This window comes from Xiphophorus couchianus, chromosome 23, assembly GCF_001444195.1.
Source record: "Xiphophorus couchianus chromosome 23, X_couchianus-1.0, whole genome shotgun sequence".
NCBI lineage: Eukaryota > Metazoa > Chordata > Actinopteri > Cyprinodontiformes > Poeciliidae > Xiphophorus > Xiphophorus couchianus.
Genome location: NC_040250.1, coordinates 16,948,466 through 16,968,709, shown reverse-complemented (window position 1 = coordinate 16,968,709; position 20,244 = coordinate 16,948,466). Strand labels below are relative to the sequence as shown.

Sequence of the window (20,244 nt, the reverse complement as noted above, 5' to 3'; positions counted from 1 at the left end):
ACAGGGAGGGGCAGCATGCAGAGGAAGCAGCCATGTGTCAACAATCCTTGCGTTTTATTACATATTTAATAGCAGGGACAGTTGGGTGGGAAAGCTGAAATGGCAGAGGAGTTTAAAGTGAGAGATGTCAGGGGGGCTGGGGGGGATGCGCTGTGTAGGTGGGAGAAGGAGAGAGACGATGTCCTGCAGTTTTCTCTGCTCTTGATCATTTATACATCACACCACTCTGGAATATGTGATTTACGTTGTTAAGAAACTTGAATATTCTCTATTCACACAAAGCTTCAGTGAGATGTCATTTCAGATGGACGCCCCCATTCATGTTTCCTACTGATGTGCGGGCGTGTGCGTGTGTGTGTGTGTGTGACAGCAGCAGAGAATGGAAGCATGCAGAAATCTGGAATCAAGTTATTCCAAGCTTGGCTTACAGTGTAGTTTACATCGTATGGTTTGCATGTAACCTAATTAGCTGCGTGTACCATAAATCATGTTCCTTGCACATGTGTGATGCAGACGTGTTCGTGCTCTTCTGGTCCCCAGGTACGCTGAGTCCCTTACAGTGTTGTTCACAGGCAGATTGCCTGGAAAATTTCTAAATGTTTTCTCTCATTGAGAGAAGTACCAAGCAAGCGTGTTTTTCAGTGAGCAGAGAGTTCTGCAGACTTTGCAGAGCAATTTGGGATATTGTTTTAAATGTTAATATCACAACCAAATGAATTCCACTGGCCCAGATTTTCTGTGAGCAGAAATATGTCTGTATTTACTTATCTTCCTTCAAAATTTACATAACCAGTGACCAGAAGGGTTAGCAGACAGCTGACTAGAAGTTTTCTTATAGAAAATATCAAATATTTAATATGCTAAATCTGCCATGAGCTGCATGTCTGAAATCTGTTCAGTGGCAAATGTACATCTGAGTCGTCATAACATTTTTCACACTGATACAAACTTCAGTTTATTTTATTAAAATTTTGTCTGCTGCACCAACACAAAGAAAAGCATAATTGTTAAGTGGAGGAAAAATAGCACAATATTTTTATTGTATTTATTTAGAGAAAAGTGTGGTTTGCATTAGTATTCAGTAAACCTTACTGTGATACCTCTAAATAAGCTGTGACTCCAGGCCTCATGGGCTGGTGTCCTGCAACTTTTAGATGTGTCCCTGGCACCACACACCTGAATCAAATAGCTAAAATATCACCTCATGCATACAGATTCTCCCGATTTCTGTTAACAACAGAATTATGTGATTCAGACATACTGAACTTTGAACAAAGCCAAACGTTGCCGGCCACCTACCCTTGTAGAGTTTGACACGCCAACTAGAAACAAAACAGTCTAACTTCAGGAGTCATCTACTCCCACGGCAATATGTGGAGGAATGATTTGGGCCCACATGCAAAAGTTATGTGGAACTTTGCCTAAACACAGCAGTGTCTGTGGATGTTTCGAAACAGAGTGGTGGCAGGATCATGCTGTTGGGATTTTTTTTTCCTTTACAGGAACAAAGAAGCTGGTCAGAATTGCTCTGAGCGATGGAAAGTGGTTTGGTTTGTGCAGACCCAAACCAATTGAGAATCTGTGACAAGTCTTGGAAATTGCTCTTCGCACAGATCCATCTTTCAGTCTGACTGAGTTCAAAAGGAGAAATGCGTTTCCACAAAATGTTTGATAGAAGGAGGAGGATTATAAATGCAAGCAACACATTTCAGATCTTTACTTATGTAAAAACTGCAATCTGTGTCATTTTCTTTCCAGTTCATAATTATGCACTACCTAATGTTGCTCTATCAAACACAATTGAGGGGAATATATTTAGGCTGCTTATAACATAAAGAAAAAGTTGTCGAGGTTTTACAACCCCAAGGCCAAAGGTTGCATAAAATAAATTTTTAGCTAATTTTCCAAAAATGCGCATTACTTTTGTAGCAATGAAAGTTAATTTCAGAATTAGCCTGCACTAAGAGTCCTCCTCCATTCATTTTATGTTGTATTTAAAAATAAAGCAGAAACACATACAAAAAATAAATGTTTAAAATAAATGTTGATTTTTACGGCACAAATTGGGCCAAGTTGATTCAGTTAATTCATCATTTTTACTTAATGAGGAGGAACAAGCAAATACCAGCAACCTCCTGCCAACACTTCATTCTCCACCAGAAAACACAATATAGCCCAACATATCACTAATTTATAAAAAAATAAAACACACACCATTCAGTCCTCCACTTTGAAATGTGATATAAAACACTACTTTTCACTGTCAAGCCAATGAAGCATCTTGTGTGTTCTAGCCAGTATCCAGTAAATTATCAGACAAAAATCAGGGCAGTGCATGGCAGACAGGGTTAATTGACCTTCATTGGAGATGTTCATCTGAGCAACAAAAAAACCAACTCCCTAAATTTCACTCTAAAAAGATGCCACTGTGAGCAGCTGCACAGGTCACAGACCTATTAAACTGTACAAAAAAATTTTCCTAACTTAAGTTATTCATGTGATAAAATATTCATTAACAGAGAGTTCTGCTTCATTTGAATTTTAAACAGAGAAAGGGATTTTAAAAAACAACATCATTTTTTTAAATTTGCGCTTAATGTCTTCTTTTCAGTTTTAAGTTGTTGGAAAAGCAAATATTCCTGAAATGTTTACCATAAAAGACAAAGAGATGAGAATTTGACTGGCTGTTATCAAGTCAGTGAGATGTCTAAAACGTTCAGTCTTAGGAAGCATAACAGGTGTAAGAAGCTTCTAGAAAAGAAACTCTGGAGCCAGTCATGGATAGTAAATAACAGAAAGATAAGCATGCAGCAGTAAAGTTTCTGTCTCTTTGTGTTGAAGCTCATTTCTGTAAACATGCCAGATTAAGAAATGTTGAAACAGTAAAGCAAAATGCATGCTAACTCTATAGACGGATGTTTACAGGGAGTAATATTCACTGTGCTAATCATGTCAATCTCGTTTAATGATAATGTGAAATGCTAAAGGCAGTTTAAAATCTTGACTCTGTTCTTGACATTTTTTATTGATCCTTCTTTGATAGAAGGAACAGAAAAAATCTGTACAACAGTAGAGTTATGCAACACCGACTGCTTTCCTCCTCTAAAGTTAATAATTAACAATTGTTCACAGCAAAAAAACTATCTACAGCTCCTTTCTAATCACAATATGTGAATTATTTAAAAATACAACAGATAGCATTAAATTTTGGAGTTTTATCCTCACATAAAAAAGTTGGAAACTGCTGTTATTTCAAATGCATCTTGTGATTTAAAAAGGAAAAACAAAAGCAACTTATTATCTGTCTTGTAAATGACTGAAAAAGATATGTTTTATTTCTTTTAGATGGATTTCCCACATATTAGCAGATTTTCATTGATGCAAACGTTTACCGTGTAAATATCATCGTTAAGAAAATTCTTGACTGGATACCAAGCAAAAAATATATATCTCTAATCTATGCATCTTTAGTTGTATTTGATTATTTTCAAATGGGTGAATTATTCACTGTTGAGCTGCACTGTAATTGTGTTACTGCATCTGTAACATAAATGAAATTTACTATCCTAAATGGATCTGTTTCTACTAGCTCCCCATAAAATGCAGTACTAGAGCGCTACGTAACTAAATGTTTGAAAGGATGCAACAGGGACACAATGACTGTCTACTGGTCCACCTGCATTCCGACACCAATGATCTGCAAACTGTTTCACAAATTTCTATGTGCCACAGCCAGAGAGGATTTTATCAGGAAGAGATTTATTGGCGGACGGGGCTAAGGAGGGAATCTATAGGGAGAGCAGGAGGGGTAATCTTTCAGGAAGACAAGTATTACAGCAGGTGTGCCCCTAACAATGCTAATGTAAGGCAGTGAGCAGGAAGGCTGCAGAGACAGGAAAACTGCAGGAAAACAAAGGAGTTTTGGAAGCATTTGAAATTCAGAAAGGATGTGGTGACATCTGACTCTGAGTGAGGCAGAAGGGGAGGCAGGGGACACAACCTGTGCCGACCTGGTGACCGCTGATGAACATTTTCTATCTCGATAACAGCAGCTAGGAAGCTGGAGTGATGAATTGTGGGTAAATAAAAGGAGCTGATGGGAAGGAGCGACTCAGATCGAAGCATGAGCAGGGAGCAATGGCCATCAATCACTCTGACATCTATCAAATAGGTGTAGGTGTTGAGGCTTTGTCCCTGGGGGTCCATCAGAAGGACATGTTGCATGTTAATTAGGGTTAGAAAGGCCTTGACATCAGCAAATAAAAGCTTGAGGAGCACTTGCCAGCACCCAAACCCCCTTGCAAAAACTCACTTCAGTGACATAGATGTGAGGAGATTGCGAGAATGTGTTGAGATCTTAAAAATTCATAATAGTGGAGGCGTGTTTGCCTCCTCTCCTCTCTTCTTTTCTCCTCTATATGCCACAGCAGTCCACCGAAGGTCAGCAGCTGTGGGGAATAAGTGAGAGCTGAAGGGAATAGGCAAGAGTCCCATTGCTGCCCACTAATGAATATGAATGAAACGTGCAAGTAATGTGTATTTGTAGAAGTGTGGTATTATGCGTTTGCTCACATGATTCATTAGTGGGCAGGGGCAAAGCTTAAAAAGCAAGATAGGTCAACATCAAGTCAACGCAAACAAAGAATTAATACATTTTTAAAATCTTTATAGGAGTTAAATGCCGAGGATACAAATAGTAGCAGTTGCAGTTGTGTGTTGTAAATTACTCCAGACCAGCTATTTGTTCTTTGCATTTTTTCCTATAAAGTGAGGTTCTGTTAAAAGTAGGTAACTTTTACAAAAATATATTTTTAACAAATTTGCTTAAACCATCAGTATATCCTACAGTATAATATGAGACAGATAATTTGTGAAAAAAATTAAGCTCTTCTGGCTGCTCCCAGTGGTCCTACTGCTATTTGTAGAAATACACCGCTCCTCCTGGCTCTGATTGGTTGTTTCTGACCAATCAGAATGTTTTTGCACTGTCAACCAATAAGCAATAATAAGCACTGCTTATTTAATAAGCGCCCAGCAAAGAATTTGCCAGAATGAGCATCTCCTAATATTATACTTGTATACAGTTCTTCTTCATTTCTACAACAAAAAATTATGATTTTATTTGACAAGGGCAGGACTCATTTAGTTTCCATCCATGATGTTACAAGTTAATCGTTGCAGAAAGTATTTAACAACATGCAAAATTATTCAGCTATGCTGAGTAAAAGGTGTGTGTGAGAGATGGGGGACTTTAGGGCAGTGTTGAGTTTACCTATCTGGTTTAAACAACCAGAGAAGACCAAGCACTTTGAACCAGAATGCTATAATGCACATTTTTAGCAGTAAACATAACATTTACCATAAGTTAACTCCTCTGAAAGTCTTAAAACAACTAAGAAACCCTTATATCAATTTCAGCAAACACTATTTTAAGAACCTTTCAGCTTCCATTTTTGTATCGGGTGGTTACTCCAATCTCAAAGACATCATGGAAATGCTATTTTATGAATCTTTAAACTGTTGTCAGATGTATATTCAGCAGGTAATTACAAAGATACTGTTTATTAATAAACTAGGACGAAGTAGTGTGCCACAAATATTCCCAAATGCACACACGGAACATGTTCAGTGTTCCTTGTTAGAGACACAGTTGATGTGTAAATAAGGCAGAGTAAGTATAAAATAATGGTGTTGGTAAATGCTTTGTTAGCATGACTTTGTTATCTGTGTAAATAATCCTCAGCCTCTTTCTAAATTAACCCCCAAAAGAAACACGATGATGGTTAGAAGTTCGTTAAAATGTGTTCACATGATGTTTTTGAGGTAGGAGTTGTTCTAAGGTGGTAGAAGTTCACTCTGGTCTTGGACCTACACAGACGAGCTGTAAGCGACAACTTCTAGGAGCGCTAAGACTAAATAATCTGGATATATGCTAAGTAAATATAACATGAAATTGATCTACTACAGGAACATTACCGACAGCTCATTTTCAGAGACTCGCTTTCAAAAATGCAGAAGCTTTCCTTTAAATAAAAAATGTGTTGAAGATTCCCTGTTCAACACCACAGCAACACCATGCATGCAGGAAAATGCACACTTTCACACAAATTTTATACATCCTCACTGAAACTCTATCAGGCTGCAAAATGAAATGCAAATGCCAAAAATAGTAGCACTCCCCAGCACACTAAAAAATAAGCCACGTCTAATATCAAACAGCTCCAAAAAGCCATGACAAACACTTTGAAAAGCCCCCGCAGCAAATCCAGCCTATTTAATCTTGTCTTTTCCAATCCTGCCTCTGCTTTCTTGGTCTCTCTCCCATAGTTCTGACTCCCTGGGTATCTTGGTCTTGCCTCAGCGGCTGCAAACCTGCAGCTGAGAGCCAGAAATCACTGTACCTGATGGCTGAATGAACTAAGAGAATGAGTGGGATAGGAAAACACAGCAGGAGCATCTAAAGAGCAAATGAGTAAAAAACATGTCAAGCACTTCTGAATACCATGACATCCGTGAGAAAGAGTGGTTGGAATCATCAGAGAGGAGAGAAGGAGTGATGGAGAAGGAGAATTGAAGGATGACTGAACTACATGGAGTACTCACACTGGCGGACATCCTCGCCCAGATAGCGACAACTACTTTTCTGTCCTCATTAGCTCCACCAGCGCTGTGACACTGCTTCAGCCCCTTTGTCGTATCTCCCCCAGGGTAAATCTCTTCCTTATGCTTCTTCTCTTTTTCTTTCCTCCTTTTTTTTGGTCCTTTGGGGTTCCTTTCCTTCGTTCTCCTCCCATCCCCCTGTTACTTCTCCTCCCCTTCCCTCAGATACACCTTTTCTCCCCCTTTTCCTGCTCCTTGATCCACGACTCTTGCGGTCCGAAGAGTCTCCTGCGAAGTCCTGGTGTGTCCAGGTCAGTGCAAGCAGGGAATAATCCCTCTGTCTCTCTTCTTCTTCTCCCTCTCTCTCTCTGCAATGCACACTTTCTGTTCTGTTTTCCTTGAGTATCTATTCTTCTATCCTCCTGTTTCTCCCTCTCTAGCTTCACTGAAACTAGGAGGAAAGAAGAGAGAATGCGTCTCCCTTACTAAAGTGCAACAGCGGGAGAAACAAAGAGAGGCAGATGGGAGAAGAGGCAACGCTTCACAGCCAATGGCAAAAGAGGGGACGCTGACAAGAGCGCTGGAAACAAAGAATGGAAATAGCACAAGAGCATTACAGACAGAATGATGGGATTGTGAAGTGGGGTAAAAGACACAGACATACCACACACACACACAAACACACACACACACTGAGTGCTCCAAATATAGACCTATGACTTCATCAATTCAAACTCCCTTGCAGCAACACACACATGTATGCATATGCAAACACGTGCAAGTGCAACCAGGCGTGCACCAGTGAGACTTGCTGAGTGCTACAAATATGGCTTCATGACTTCATCGAGGTGCAAACCCCTCCTCCTCATCCCCCTGGCATTGCCCCGCCCTGGTCTAGAGGCGGTGGGACTCATTCATATTGAATCGAGATGCAGGAGAAACAGAGGGAACGCACTCAGGACCACACTGGGGATATTCTTCAGATGGATGGATACCGGAGAAGACAAGATGACAAGAGAGATGAAGGATAGAGCAAAAAGGGAAGATTGTGCTTTGTCCTTGATTTAAAGCGCATTTTGGTTTCTACAATATCTGTTGATTACATTAACATATTTTTCAACCTAAATTTCTTTGTAATTTTTCTACGAAAATCCAAAAAAGGATTTATTTTAAATCTTAAAATCAGACTTGTTCTGTCCAAACATGTACAAGAAATATCAGCACACACTTAAAACTAAATGTTAAATTCAGTTTTAAGTGTTGGGGCCCAAAATTAGCAGCTAGATAAAATCCTAAATTAAATTTTTATTAAAGTGTCTATTCTTACAAAATGTTATTTGCTTTGTTTTCCGACTAAGCTTAATAAATTTTTCCAGGTAGTTTTTTTGTTTGTCTGTTTTTATCTAAATGAACAGACAAAGCAATCAGTATTCCTTAATATATCTCCTTGTAGTCAGAGATATGAATCATTTACTTCCACCTGTGGCTACACAACTTAGCAAAACCTATGTTCCAACCACATTATTGTATGTGACATTTTTAGGCTTTATGCCAATCTGTGTGTGGCTGAAAAATAACAAAGCAACATACCATTCCTACACTGATCCATGGTGGAGGCAGAATCATGCTGTGGGAATGCGTTTCATAGTGGGGTCAGAAAATGAGGTCAGATTAATGGGAAGATGAATGGTGTAAAATACCGAGTAATCCTAAAAGTGCTTTTCTAGTCATGCCTACCATTAAAAGAGCTTTTGCTTGAGTCTCATACATCCAGCTGCATTCACACATTCATGTAATAACATGCAGACCAGGATGCAACTTGCAGTTCTGTGCCTGACCTAAGAGTTTTTAATACAATTCAGGAGAACAACCTGGAATGAAACCCACAACTTTCAGATTCCAAGACAAATGTTCTTCCAACTGATCCACTGCCTCTCCTATTTCTGTCTCTAGAAGGACAAAGCTAGCAGAGACATGTCTTGCAGGTGGTCTACAAAGTATTGACACAAGGGTCAGAAAAAAAAAAGACTTTTCACAATTTTACTTGTAAAAAAAAGTGTGAAAAACATGTATCATTTCTCCTCCGGGTCACACAGTTTTTTCTCTATTTTATACAATCCTGGTGAATCCAGAAAGGTTTTGGGGTTATGAGGTGAAGAAATGCAAAAAAAGCTTTTTGGAGCATAAATACTTTTGTCAGGTACTGTCAGCTTCTCAGGAAGAACAAAACTTGATGGCAATGCCCTCTAGTGGCAGGTCTAAGCAAGTGAAACCTTTACTCGGGCTCTGGACACAAAACATTCCATCATCTTTCTAACATGCCACACTGCAACACAAGCACACAAATACATTTCCAAAGCATTTCACAAAAACAAGTATATTACATTTATCAACTATTACAGTCTCCATTTTGTGTGTGATTGGAGAACAAGACCTTAAAGGACAACTTTCTTCCTTTAACTCTGCTCTAAGAGAGAGATGTTTCTTTCCATGAGAATAGCATAACACTGGAACATTCATCCAAGTACATTAACTCAGCGGGGAAATATGTTAAGGAAAAATAGGTTTTCATAAAATCACCAGCGGCACAATTGTTATCATCCACAAAAATCCATTTAAAAATAAATACAACTGTAGCATTTTAGCAATTTCAGATTTTTAATATGTATATGATCATTTAGAAGCACTCTGTCTAAAATAACATCACAGATGGACAATGACTCCCACTCCATCCATGAAGCTATTGGTCAACTGGAGAGCTCCCTCAGTGTCAGACTGCTACATCCTAATTGCAAAAGGGAGCGTTACAGGAGATCCTTCCTCCCAGCAGCTATTAAAACTATAAAACCGTCACTGCTCCCAACAAACACAAACTCAAAACTGTTGCCTTTATGTAGGGAATTTCCCTTTATAGTATACCATAGTATAGTATGTATATCATTCTCAGTTCTGTTTTAATATTTGTATTTTTGTATACATCTACATGCTTCGATTCCTTGTGACTTTGCTGCTGGTACACCTGAACCTCTGTGGGTTACTTTTATTCTATTCTATTTTATTTTATTCTATTCTATTCTAAAACCCATTGTGTATTTTAAGTCTGGAGCAAAGCAGAGGGACTGCGGGTTTTAAATTCCTGGTGGGAAGGGGAGGATAAAAAGAGCATTATTGTAATAGTATTAGAGTTGACAGAGATCGCAGTGAGGAAACATGTCAAAGGAGGGAGCTGTCTTGGATTCACCCTCTCCTCCTCCTCCGGCTGCTGCATGCTTTATCCATTACCACTGAGAGAGAGAGTCTATAAAAGTTTCTAAGTCCTCTGAGATGTTAGATGTTGGAGGGCCTTTTCTGTCTTTCTTCTTTCCTCTTTATCTCCCTCACACATGAGCAGCTGAGGCTGCAACAGCGTTCAAAAAGCAGAATTAGAAGATGAAGAGGAGAGGGAGAAGGATAAATGAAAGATGAGGAGCACACCAGTGCTTTAAAGATGAAGAGAAAATGAACAAAACAGATTGAAATGAGAGTACGGGTTTCACACAGATGATGTTTTAACTCAATCTTCACCTGATTTCTTTAAGACCAGACACTGCAACATCTACAGATTCTCTCTTCTCTAAGACCATTGAGTGGGCGATCTTTAAAGTGGCTTTACTTTCAGCTAAAAGATTTCCATTGGAGTTCTATACGAGGACAAGGGTGGTTTACATCTGCACTGATGAGAACAACATGCAGTGCTGGGAAAACCTATTGTTCCTTTACAAATTGCCTCTGTTTTGCTGTTCCATCACATTTACATCTTTCAGATCAATAAGTAGATTTTAACATCAGACAGCTATGGCCTGAGTAACTTCACAGTGTTTTCAAATATTAATTTCATGTATTAAACAGAAAGAAAAGTCATCAAAGCCTTCCCCTTGATTGCATAAACAGTTATTGGACTGTTTAAGGTTACAAAACATAATCTCAATAAGATTTAAGACCAGACTTTGCCCATGTCACCCAGAACCTTCTTTTTTTTTAGCCAGTTGGGAAGGTGAGCTACTGCTCCATGTAGACAACGGCTCTCACTATGGTGCGTTGAATTCTCAAATCTTTAGAAATTAGATGAGTCACCTCAATAAGAGGTGAGTCATCTATCATTGAATTTTGTTTGCTCAAACATCCCTGTTGCTTTTTCCAATTTTTTAGCCTAATACATGTTGTCAGATTGCTTTTGTGTAAGTACTTGATTCTGCAGGTCTGGTGGTAATTAGGTCCGTTGATATTAAAAAAGAATGTGATTATTTACAGTTCATTTATGATTTAACAAGGGAAGCAGTTGGGTTTTCACATTGACCTGGTTGATTTGGACACATGTCTTCCATGAATAAAATTCTCATTTTGTGTTAATTTAGCAAACATTTGTCAGATACAAAAACAGTGAAAACATGAAAGATTTGAAAAATCTATTTGTTTATTTGTTAAATGTTTTTAAATAAGTTAAATATGTTAAATAAGTACTACATGCAGAAATATCCTGTGCTGAGACATTTGACTTAGAAACAAGACCCTCCATCTCCCATTTGCAGCAATGCTAGCCTCAGCACATTGTCAACTCAATACTAAAAAGTTAAAACCATGGGACATTTGTAAATGATTGAGAGTCCCACAGGGTTCTTGCAGGGGAGCCACAGGCTTGAAGAATAAGAATAATTATGGAGTTTTAAATGCGGTTTGTGCAAATAAGGGTTGAATAATAATGAGGTGAATTCTGTTCTCCTGTGATCTTTCAAAACTCCTGATTCAGTTTCTGTCAGCAGAAATATTACACACACATATATTAAATTTTAAGAATGCACTTTCAGCTTTGTTTGTTCGGAGATCCTCATGTGTTTGTATCTGTTCCTATTCACACCTCCTTGATATTCAAAGCATAGCAGGTATATTGGAATTTATTAAATGCTGGAGAATTAATGGACCAACATAATCACAAAGCTATCTGGGTTACCAGCAATAGCTAAACTGTAGAGTTTAGCTTTTTATGGATTTTGTTCCAACATCCACAATTCTGTGGAGATGATTTTTTTTGTTGCTGTTCATAAATAACCTTGTCTGAATCAGGACATGAAAGCAAAAACATTATTTAAGCTTGTAAATGGGAATATGCTCCACAGAGGTTGCACACTATATGCAAAAAAGTATTTTTGATCATATATGTACTAATTTATTTATTTGCAACATATAGACTTTGTTATTAAAGTGCAAAGCAACTGCTTGTCGATCCAGCTGCAGTCTGACAAATCCCACTGAAGATTAGCCATTTTACCAACCGACTGTGGCACAGTATCTTTTCTAAGGGAGCAAAGCTGCTGAATCCAATGTCTAGGGATGGTAATCATGGTTAAATTGTTTATTCATTTCTTTTTTTCCAGAAAAATCATGGTACTACACCATACTGTGCACAAATAGGCAAACAGAATCCTGAAAACGATTCCAATTAAATAAAAATCTGTGTTGTGTCTTCCTACCTGTCGTGATCTCGCCCGACACCCCAGACACGGATGCTGCTGATCGGTTGAGAGTGGAGCAAACTGCGATCATCTGGGTCAACCAGAGTTAACATTCGATCTTGAAGCACCAACAGCATGCCTTTACCCTGGAATAATGCACACAGGGACACTTTCAACCTGCAGCCCAAAGCTGATTACAGTTTCTCATTGATTGAAAAGTCTGCAGCAGTATTTACTCTCTCCATGTTTTCTGGCTTCACATCAGAATAGTACCAAGGCAAGCTGTTGCGGTGGGTCACTCCATTAGCTTGCAGCAAGAAGGTTCTAGTTTTAAACCTTCAACTTGTAGAGGTTTCTGTGTGGAGTTGTCCACAGCAGTGTTAGCCCTGTGATTGCAGCTACTTTATGTGTAGCTTTACTACATGAGATGAATGTTTTCATCGACAATCAGGATTGAGAAAATAATGCAACTTTCTGTCATTTAACATGATAAGCTCAATACCACACACATTTCTGGGAGTAATAACAATGTTCATTGAACGTCCATGGGACAGTGACGTTGAAAATGTTAAATTACTACTATTATCATTTTGTTAAGTGAAGTGTTTAATTTTATTTATTCATGCTCAAAATAAGCCATTGCCTTTCTATTCATTGCCATCATCATCTGTAACTCTCCACTTTAAACGTTCAGCTCCACTGCATGCATACATTATCAAAAACGCTTGTTTAGCACAGATATTGGCTGACACACTGACCTCTCCCCAGACTCCAGCTGAGTCTCTTATGTCCCTCCTGCAGTAGGACAGTTGTCTGATGCAGTGGTGGACAGCCACACTGCTCCTCCCCTCACAGAGGTCCTGCTCTGCCATCTCCACCCAGCCCAGAGAACGCACTGGAAATGACTGAGAGAAACACAACAACTTTTGTTCAGCTGATCTGTGCTCTTCAAGTGTTTTATTAATTTCTGGATCTGCAACATGTTCTCCTCGTTAGTATAGTGGTGAGTATCCCCGCCTGTCACGCGGGAGACCGGGGTTCGATTCCCCGACGGTTTCAGGTCCCTCTTGAAAATGAGATCTAGATCTCAATGGGGTTTACCTGATTAAATAAAGGAATAATAAAATAAAATAATAAATCTAGAGAAGGATATTCACGTTTGAATAGGAGACAGTAATGTTATTAAACAAACAACAACAACAAAAAAAATAAAATAAATAAAGATACCCAAAAACTCAGATCTGATCCAAGCTGGGATATATTCAGTACATGCACACAATCTGATGTGGACAAATCACCTTAACTAGAAGTAATTGGGTGAAGAATAAATTATGAAATATAAAAAACACTGTGTTTGGCAGAATAACTGCCTGTCCAGAATCTATTTCCACCCTCTCTCGTTTTAAACTTTCTCTTCATCTATCTCATCAAACAGATGAGAATTAAGTAATAAAATTAAGGTTAGTAAAAATAATAAGATAAATATAAAATTGGTAAAGACACAAAAAACTAATAGTATGAATAAGTCTTAATAGTCTTATCCGTTTACATATGCTTTTTGCTGGTTTAGTTAAAGTTCTTCCACAAGCGGGCGGCTAAAACAGTCAGGAACATAAAAATCTTAACATAACTGTTTTCTCAAAACTGACCACTAAGTGGCGCTGCAACAAAAATAGAGAGAAAGAAAGGAAGCAACACTGATCTGGGTTACGTAATTTCAAACACACCCTGGTGAGTTTCTCTCATTAAACAATAAGAAATATATATTTTATCAAAATAAAACATTTAAAACTCTATTATAGTTATTTGAATTTGAAATCTTGTGTTGTAATAATACTGTCTTTATAGTTTCACATAATTCACTTTTTTTCAGGCATTGCACTGCTGCAACTTACAGTGGAAACCCAATGCTTTACAGTTTTAAACCAAACACTTTGGAACCTTTATCTTCACGCTGGTAATTCATATTGATTTATTAACAGCTGATATCCACAAGAAAGCAACTAGAAAGGGTAATGTTAATGTCAACTGCTTGTGTTGTTACTTGTGTTCAAGACCTTTGTTTGAAAGATTTTAATCTGATGTCAGTGACATTTTTAGGACAAACCTGGTATTTCTGAAGCATCATCAAACGTGCTTCAGGATATATAGAAGTTATTCAGGTCAAGTGCAGTAACAAATGGCCATATGCTGTATAACAAGAATATAATCCTCATTCATTTCTTAAATAAAAACCCACACTGTTTTTCATCATGTCAGACTTCAGAATGGTTTTTAAGGTCACATCATTTCTTATTCAAATAAGCCACATCCCAGAGACAGTGCCAAACTACTAGGTTTTTCCACATTAGCATTTTTCTGTTCACATTATGCTCTTCTTTGTGCCTGGTTACCAGCTTTCTCTGTTATCTTTTTTTCAGTTATATTGACTCAGATTCTAAGCAATTTATCCAACAGTTTATATCAAAGTGCTGATCCACCCCAGATGTTTGCTTTCAAAATATTTTTGGGGTGCTTCTTCAATACAAAGCTTGCTAATGACCAAATTCTTAAATTGGGCGACAAACCTTCCAGCTGGAATGTTTATGTTAACAATAAGCAATTATCCCACCAGGTTTGATAGATTTTTGAAACATATTCCTGGTATAATGCATCATTAAAAGCCTATACATTTCAGAAGATTTCTGGTTGGTATGATGCAAGCTTACCATTGCCTCTGGATCAGAGAATGTGCTGTTAAGGTCCACTGTCTCAAGCTGAGCTGGAGGGCTGCAGAAAATTATGAGACATAAGTGATGTTCATGAGAAGATCAAACTTCTCCAAAGAAAACTGGGAAAATGTACAGCTTTGGCTGTGATACACACACACAGAAATAAATAAATAATAAAAAAATGTTTTACATGTTGGTTGTGTGCATATAATGCCTTCAGATGTATTAAAACTAAAAGATAAATCATTTTATGTCTTAACTTTAGCTTCAGAGATTTCCTACCATCCAGTCACTGTGCTCACTGAAAACTTCCGCATAGTTTAATGTGTCGCAAATAGTTTATTTGCGACAGGTCAAGAGTTTTTTTTAAATTACTGGTCTGATTTTGAATATGAGCAAATTTCTTTAAGCAAAGAATCTTTAGAAACTTTTCTTATCCCTTAGTCACGGGCTTAAGTTATGCGTTTCCTTTTCTTTCCCATTCAATAGTTTTTGTTTTGCACTTCTTTAAAGTTGTAGTAAGCATCTTGTGAGATTGCAAAAAGATACATTTTATTTTAACACAAAATTACCGCTGAATAAATGGGCTCAATTAAAGGTTGCACTTTTTTCAGTGTAAGATTATGCTATTACAAGAAAAGATTAATTTAGCTCAAGACATTTACATGTCCTTACCAGGCATGCCAAAATGTTTGGAGGGTGCCGGTTATCTGTCCATGACTTACTTGAGTCTAAGAGAGGCATAGCGGAGTGTAGCTCCTTCAAATGCTTTAAGACTGGGATCTGGGTATACTGGATAGTCCTTCAGGTCCTGAAGAAGAAGGAGAAAAAACAGGAATTGTTGGGGGGAAAAGATTGAGTTCTGACAGGTTTTTTAAAAAATGGTTTTGTTTTTTTTTACTTTGTGACATTTATTTTATGTTATTTTAATTCAGCTTGAGACATATTTTCTCTGTTAGTTGAATATGTTAAAATCCAGCAAAAAACTAAGTTGAAATTGAAGGTTTGGCATACTTTTGATGTGGGAGTGGTAGTGCTGAATACTGGATTGGGAGAGAAGAGGCCTTTGGAGGGCGAGGAGCAGGAAGAGGATGGGGAGGAACCAGACGGAGAAGGGACCGGCTCCACTGAGCTGTCAGATATCAAACTGCTCGGGCGCTGTAAATAAGAAAGAAAAGAAAAGATACAACAAAACACATAGAAGTAACGTATCAAAATAAACGGACATTTATCAAACAGCACCACCATCTTGTAGCTTCAACCAAAAGCACCTTGTATGTTACATAAATCTTGAAATATGTTTGAGTCCTTTTCTCTACAAGTATAAGTTTGGGTTTCATTAACATTTCAGAAAAAACAATTCAAAAAGTAAAAAATTAGATCAAACTCAAGTTATATAACTTTATATTTTAGATATGGCTGAATATTCTCCTTCAGAATTTCCTACTAGGAAGCAGGATTCATATACAGCAAGTCATTAAGTACCCATCAAACCGCCACCAAATCCGTCTGTTTAATACTGTCTTTCGCCCATTAATATATTTGTTTTGCTTCAGATGCTACAGAATGAGCACCTCCCAAAAAGTTAGTCGAGTTTTGGTGAGCTGTGGATTTTTCTTAACTCGTGATTTTCAAATGTCTTTAGGTCAGGTCATGATGTTTTTCTATTTCAGATATTTGATCCTACTTCACACTGTCAGGCAGGTTCTGTTTGAGTGTTTATTTGATTCTGCAGATATTGTGAAATTAAATTGATCTTTCCAAAAACTGTGTGTAAGCAAAGAATTACTTTTTCACAAAACGTTCTCCCTTTAACTATTGAAATCATCATTTAAACATTTCAATTTGTAATTCCTACGGTTATAGTTGCCTAAAATTAACATTTGTTAATGCTTAAGAGTTTGATGCTTAAGAGTTCAGGTGTCTCAACAAAAACTGAAGAAATGCATAGGGAAGCAAATACCTATTTATAGCACTGTGAATACACAAACACCATAAAATTTGCCTTATGATGTCTTGCATCTAGTAGTCCTCTTACCTCATTTGGTAGGATAAGAGAGTCTTGTGTTTCTTTTTGTGGGTCATGCTCAGAGTCTGGCACATTGCTAGAAGTAGTATCTTGGTTTCCAGAGGCAACGGGTCGGTCATACTGTGTAGTGCCAGTGGGAACATGCCAGAAATAGACTTCAGATGAGTCTGAGATCTCCCGCCAACCTGGGGGCAGATCCCCTTCAGCCCATACATCTGCTGATGGATGACAGGGATATGCAGTTACATATATTACACATGAGGATATCATCGAAACACACACAAAAGAACTACGCTCATAGATAAGCTCTATAAGGCCTTGTAATGCAAGTATTCAGTCAATACAAACATCACAGATAGAAATAAGAATGCAGAGGATGAATGTCAGTATGTCTGTGTTCAGTTTCTGTTGTCATGGCAAAGCCTGGGCTCATACCCTGTGGCAAGGCCCAATAGTCAACAATCTGTCTTGCTTTCTCTCTGTTGGCTTTATGTTACTCTGTATACCCTAATATTAGTTAGCTAATGCTTTGACATACATGCTGGAAAATCCCCTCCCCTCCAATTCCTCTCTGCTTTTTCACGCCCTTCTCTCTGCAGCATCCTGTTCTCTACATCGTATTTCCTCTCTACACCATAATGTTGCTCAAGGGGGCCTTTAAGCCTCCAACATTATTGCTGTGGTACCTTGCTTGGTCTTTGTAAACTTACAGATCTGTCAAATGGAGGTAGAATTATTCAGAGCAAGTTGCACCTGGGTCCAGATGCAATTGGGGTATGATTAAAGGAAGACAAAGAAATTAAAATTCTTTAAATAAAAAAATCAAATGAAAGGACAAACATATCAAACCTGTCTCTTTTGGACTCTGTGGAGAGGGTGACTCTTGAGACAGAGTGGTCCAGCTGGAATCTTCATCCTCTGATGATGTGTCAGGAGTCAAATCCATTTTCAGGCCTACTTTAGGAAGGCCCGTCTCTGGTGTCGGTTCCTGTAGGAGCGGAGATACCCAATTCTTGGTAGGGGTGTTTTTTTCAGCAGCTCTGGCTTGCTTAGGGGAAAATGGAGGGTACTGTTGCAAAAACTGGTTCTCTTTGTTGGGGTGCAATTCCACTTTGATCACCCGGGGCTGGGAGGTTCGAGGTGGCTTTGCAGGACTACGTGGACTAGCTTGAACTTGGGGACACAACTCTTCTTGAATTGGTGCTGGGGCTTGATTCTGGAGGTGGTTGAGGTTGTCTGACACCCATTCTGGGCTGTTTGCAGAAGAGGAGGAGGTGGAGGAAAGAGGCGCTTCAACCACTACCGGCAGTAGGGGCTGTCTTGGTGTTGGGGTGGGCTCGTCTTCCTCCTCATTTTCCTCCACGACAGACTCCACGTTATCCTTTTCCTCGTGACTGTTTTGCTTGCCATTGGTCTTCTCTTCCTTCTGACTGTCTCTTTCTTTAGCAGGGCTGTCCTGTTCTTTTTCTGATGCAGGCAGCTGCTTCTCCTCCTCCTCCTCGTCCTCCTTCCCCTCTTTGTTTTCCCAACTGGGGTCCAGATCCCAGCATTTGCCATGGTACTCCAAAAAGCTTTTGGTTCTTCTACGAAACAGAGGAAGCTGAGAGTTGTCTTTCCCAAACTCTAGCCAATCTGAAGAAGGATTATTGAAGAGATCATTGTGAATTTTCTCCACAGTATTTGCCCTGCTCAGCTGTAGCTGCTGGCTCTCAGCTCGCCTCTGCATGTTAGCTCCATTCTTGGCTAGTTTGGGGTTAGTTGTGTTAAAGAAGGAGGAGGACGATGAAGAAGAGGAAGAGTACAGGGCAGAACTAGATGAGGACTTGGTTGGGAGTCCTCTTCCTCTGGTTACTGGTTGGTACTTGGAGGACAGAGCAAAGTTGTCACTTATCCCCATGGCACTCCGCACAGTGGTCATTGCATACCTCTGACGGCTCTTGGGCAAAGTGGCTGAGCTCCCGGTTTCCATCGACTCCTTGATCACGTCGCGACCAAGCAGCTGGTTGTAGGATGAGCGAAGACTCAGAGAGGTGGGAGGGGTGGCTGAGGGTGTACTGCGATTTGCCAGACCCCCAGTGGAGGGGGTGGAGCCAGAACGGGAGAGGGGTGGAGTTTGTACTGACATCATGTCTGACTAGAAGTATACAGCAAGGATGGAACTGTTGGGAGATGGAGAGCAACAAAAAACTGTCAACTAAATTGAAGCATAAACCTTTATATTAGATTAAGATTGCTTTAATAAAAATAGATAAATAAATCAAAATTTCATAACAGCAGGTCACAGCTGTCCCAAATTGTGATTGAAAATCGTCCACAACACCTCTTATTGGAGCATCTCTGATTATTAATTCAGTGTCTGATATCACATCTCATTGGATGCAGCTTAAACAGGCTTCAAAAAGACACATCAAGACACTGCTAAGATTCTGTAGAGAAAGACGAAGAGCTCAGAAATACAACATCAAACACTGAAATAGACTTGCATGATGCCCAGAATGACTCAGACTCTCGGTCCATTAAATCAGGACTCACTTTCAAAGAGGAAGCTGAGGAGTAAAGCCTGCCTGTGGGGAAGAGAGGTGTTAGGCAGCCTTTGCTAACTAGCTGTCTCTTTTATCTCTGGGTGGATCAGCTCTGCGCTGCAGACTAAAGACGGCTTGATAAAGAGAGTGGTAGAATATTATTCCAATCAAAGACATGACGCATAGAAAATATGGGTTACATCACTTACTAACCCGCCTGTAACCCCTTTGGAAAAGCAGTCAGGTAAACTTGTCTAGACACGCAAACCAAACGGATAAACATCCTGCCACCTAATAACGAACATACCGGCTCAAACATTGCTGCAGTCATCACAGCCTTTTTATCTTTAAGATATGGAAAACTCGAGCACAGCAGATTTTAAAGCATGACCTTATCATGGGAAAAAGGCCGGGGGAGAATTTAAACGAGAGCAGAATATGTAGACGGTGCATTATGCTGCTGCGGGGCCTCTATCTGCTCTCGTCCTCCTGGGTGATGGCTGTGTTGTTCCCCTGAGCCACACAACAACCTGTTAGTGCTGAATCATCTGTGGGTTTGTGTCTCAAACACAATCAACAGGTTCAAGCAACCTGCACCAATGTCACAACAAAACCATTATTGTCATGCTAGATTAAATACCAATTCAGCCAACAGATCAGCTCTTGACTTTAGATGAAAACATATTTTGCAAGGCCATGCAAATGTATTTATATACCTTGAATCTTTTCACATTTGGTCACTTTACAACTTCAAACTTCACTGTTTTACTGATATACTGGTTTTCAAAATGTATTACAAATACAAGTCTGTAAATGATGTCAAGTACTTGTATTCAGTTATATTTACTTCGATTCCTCTGAATACAACCTCGTGTCATCAATTGCCTCCGGAA

At 38.9% G+C, this 20,244-nt stretch overlaps 1 protein-coding gene across 6 annotated transcripts in view; it reads right to left on the bottom strand.

The window, feature by feature from the left end:
* Window positions 1-20,244, bottom strand: part of apbb2a (amyloid beta (A4) precursor protein-binding, family B, member 2a) — a 59,144-nt gene that overhangs the window by 21,999 nt on the left and 16,901 nt on the right. For 3 of the 6 annotated variants that reach the window (XM_028008697.1, XM_028008700.1, XM_028008698.1), the window contains 7 exons: window positions 17,679-18,988; window positions 16,839-17,047; window positions 15,815-15,958; window positions 15,526-15,611; window positions 14,798-14,858; window positions 12,848-12,994; window positions 12,108-12,235 (listed from right to left, as the gene is read on the bottom strand). In XM_028008697.1, coding sequence (XP_027864498.1) covers window positions 12,108-12,235; window positions 12,848-12,994; window positions 14,798-14,858; window positions 15,526-15,611; window positions 15,815-15,958; window positions 16,839-17,047; window positions 17,679-18,957 — 2,054 coding nt within the window. In that variant the 5' untranslated portion in view covers window positions 18,958-18,988. Of the gene's footprint in view, window positions 1-6,603; window positions 6,796-12,107; window positions 12,236-12,847; window positions 12,995-14,797; window positions 14,859-15,525; window positions 15,612-15,814; window positions 15,959-16,838; window positions 17,048-17,678; window positions 18,989-20,244 lie in introns of those variants that run through there. The other 3 variants (XM_028008701.1, XM_028008702.1, XM_028008699.1) reach the window with 2 other exon arrangements.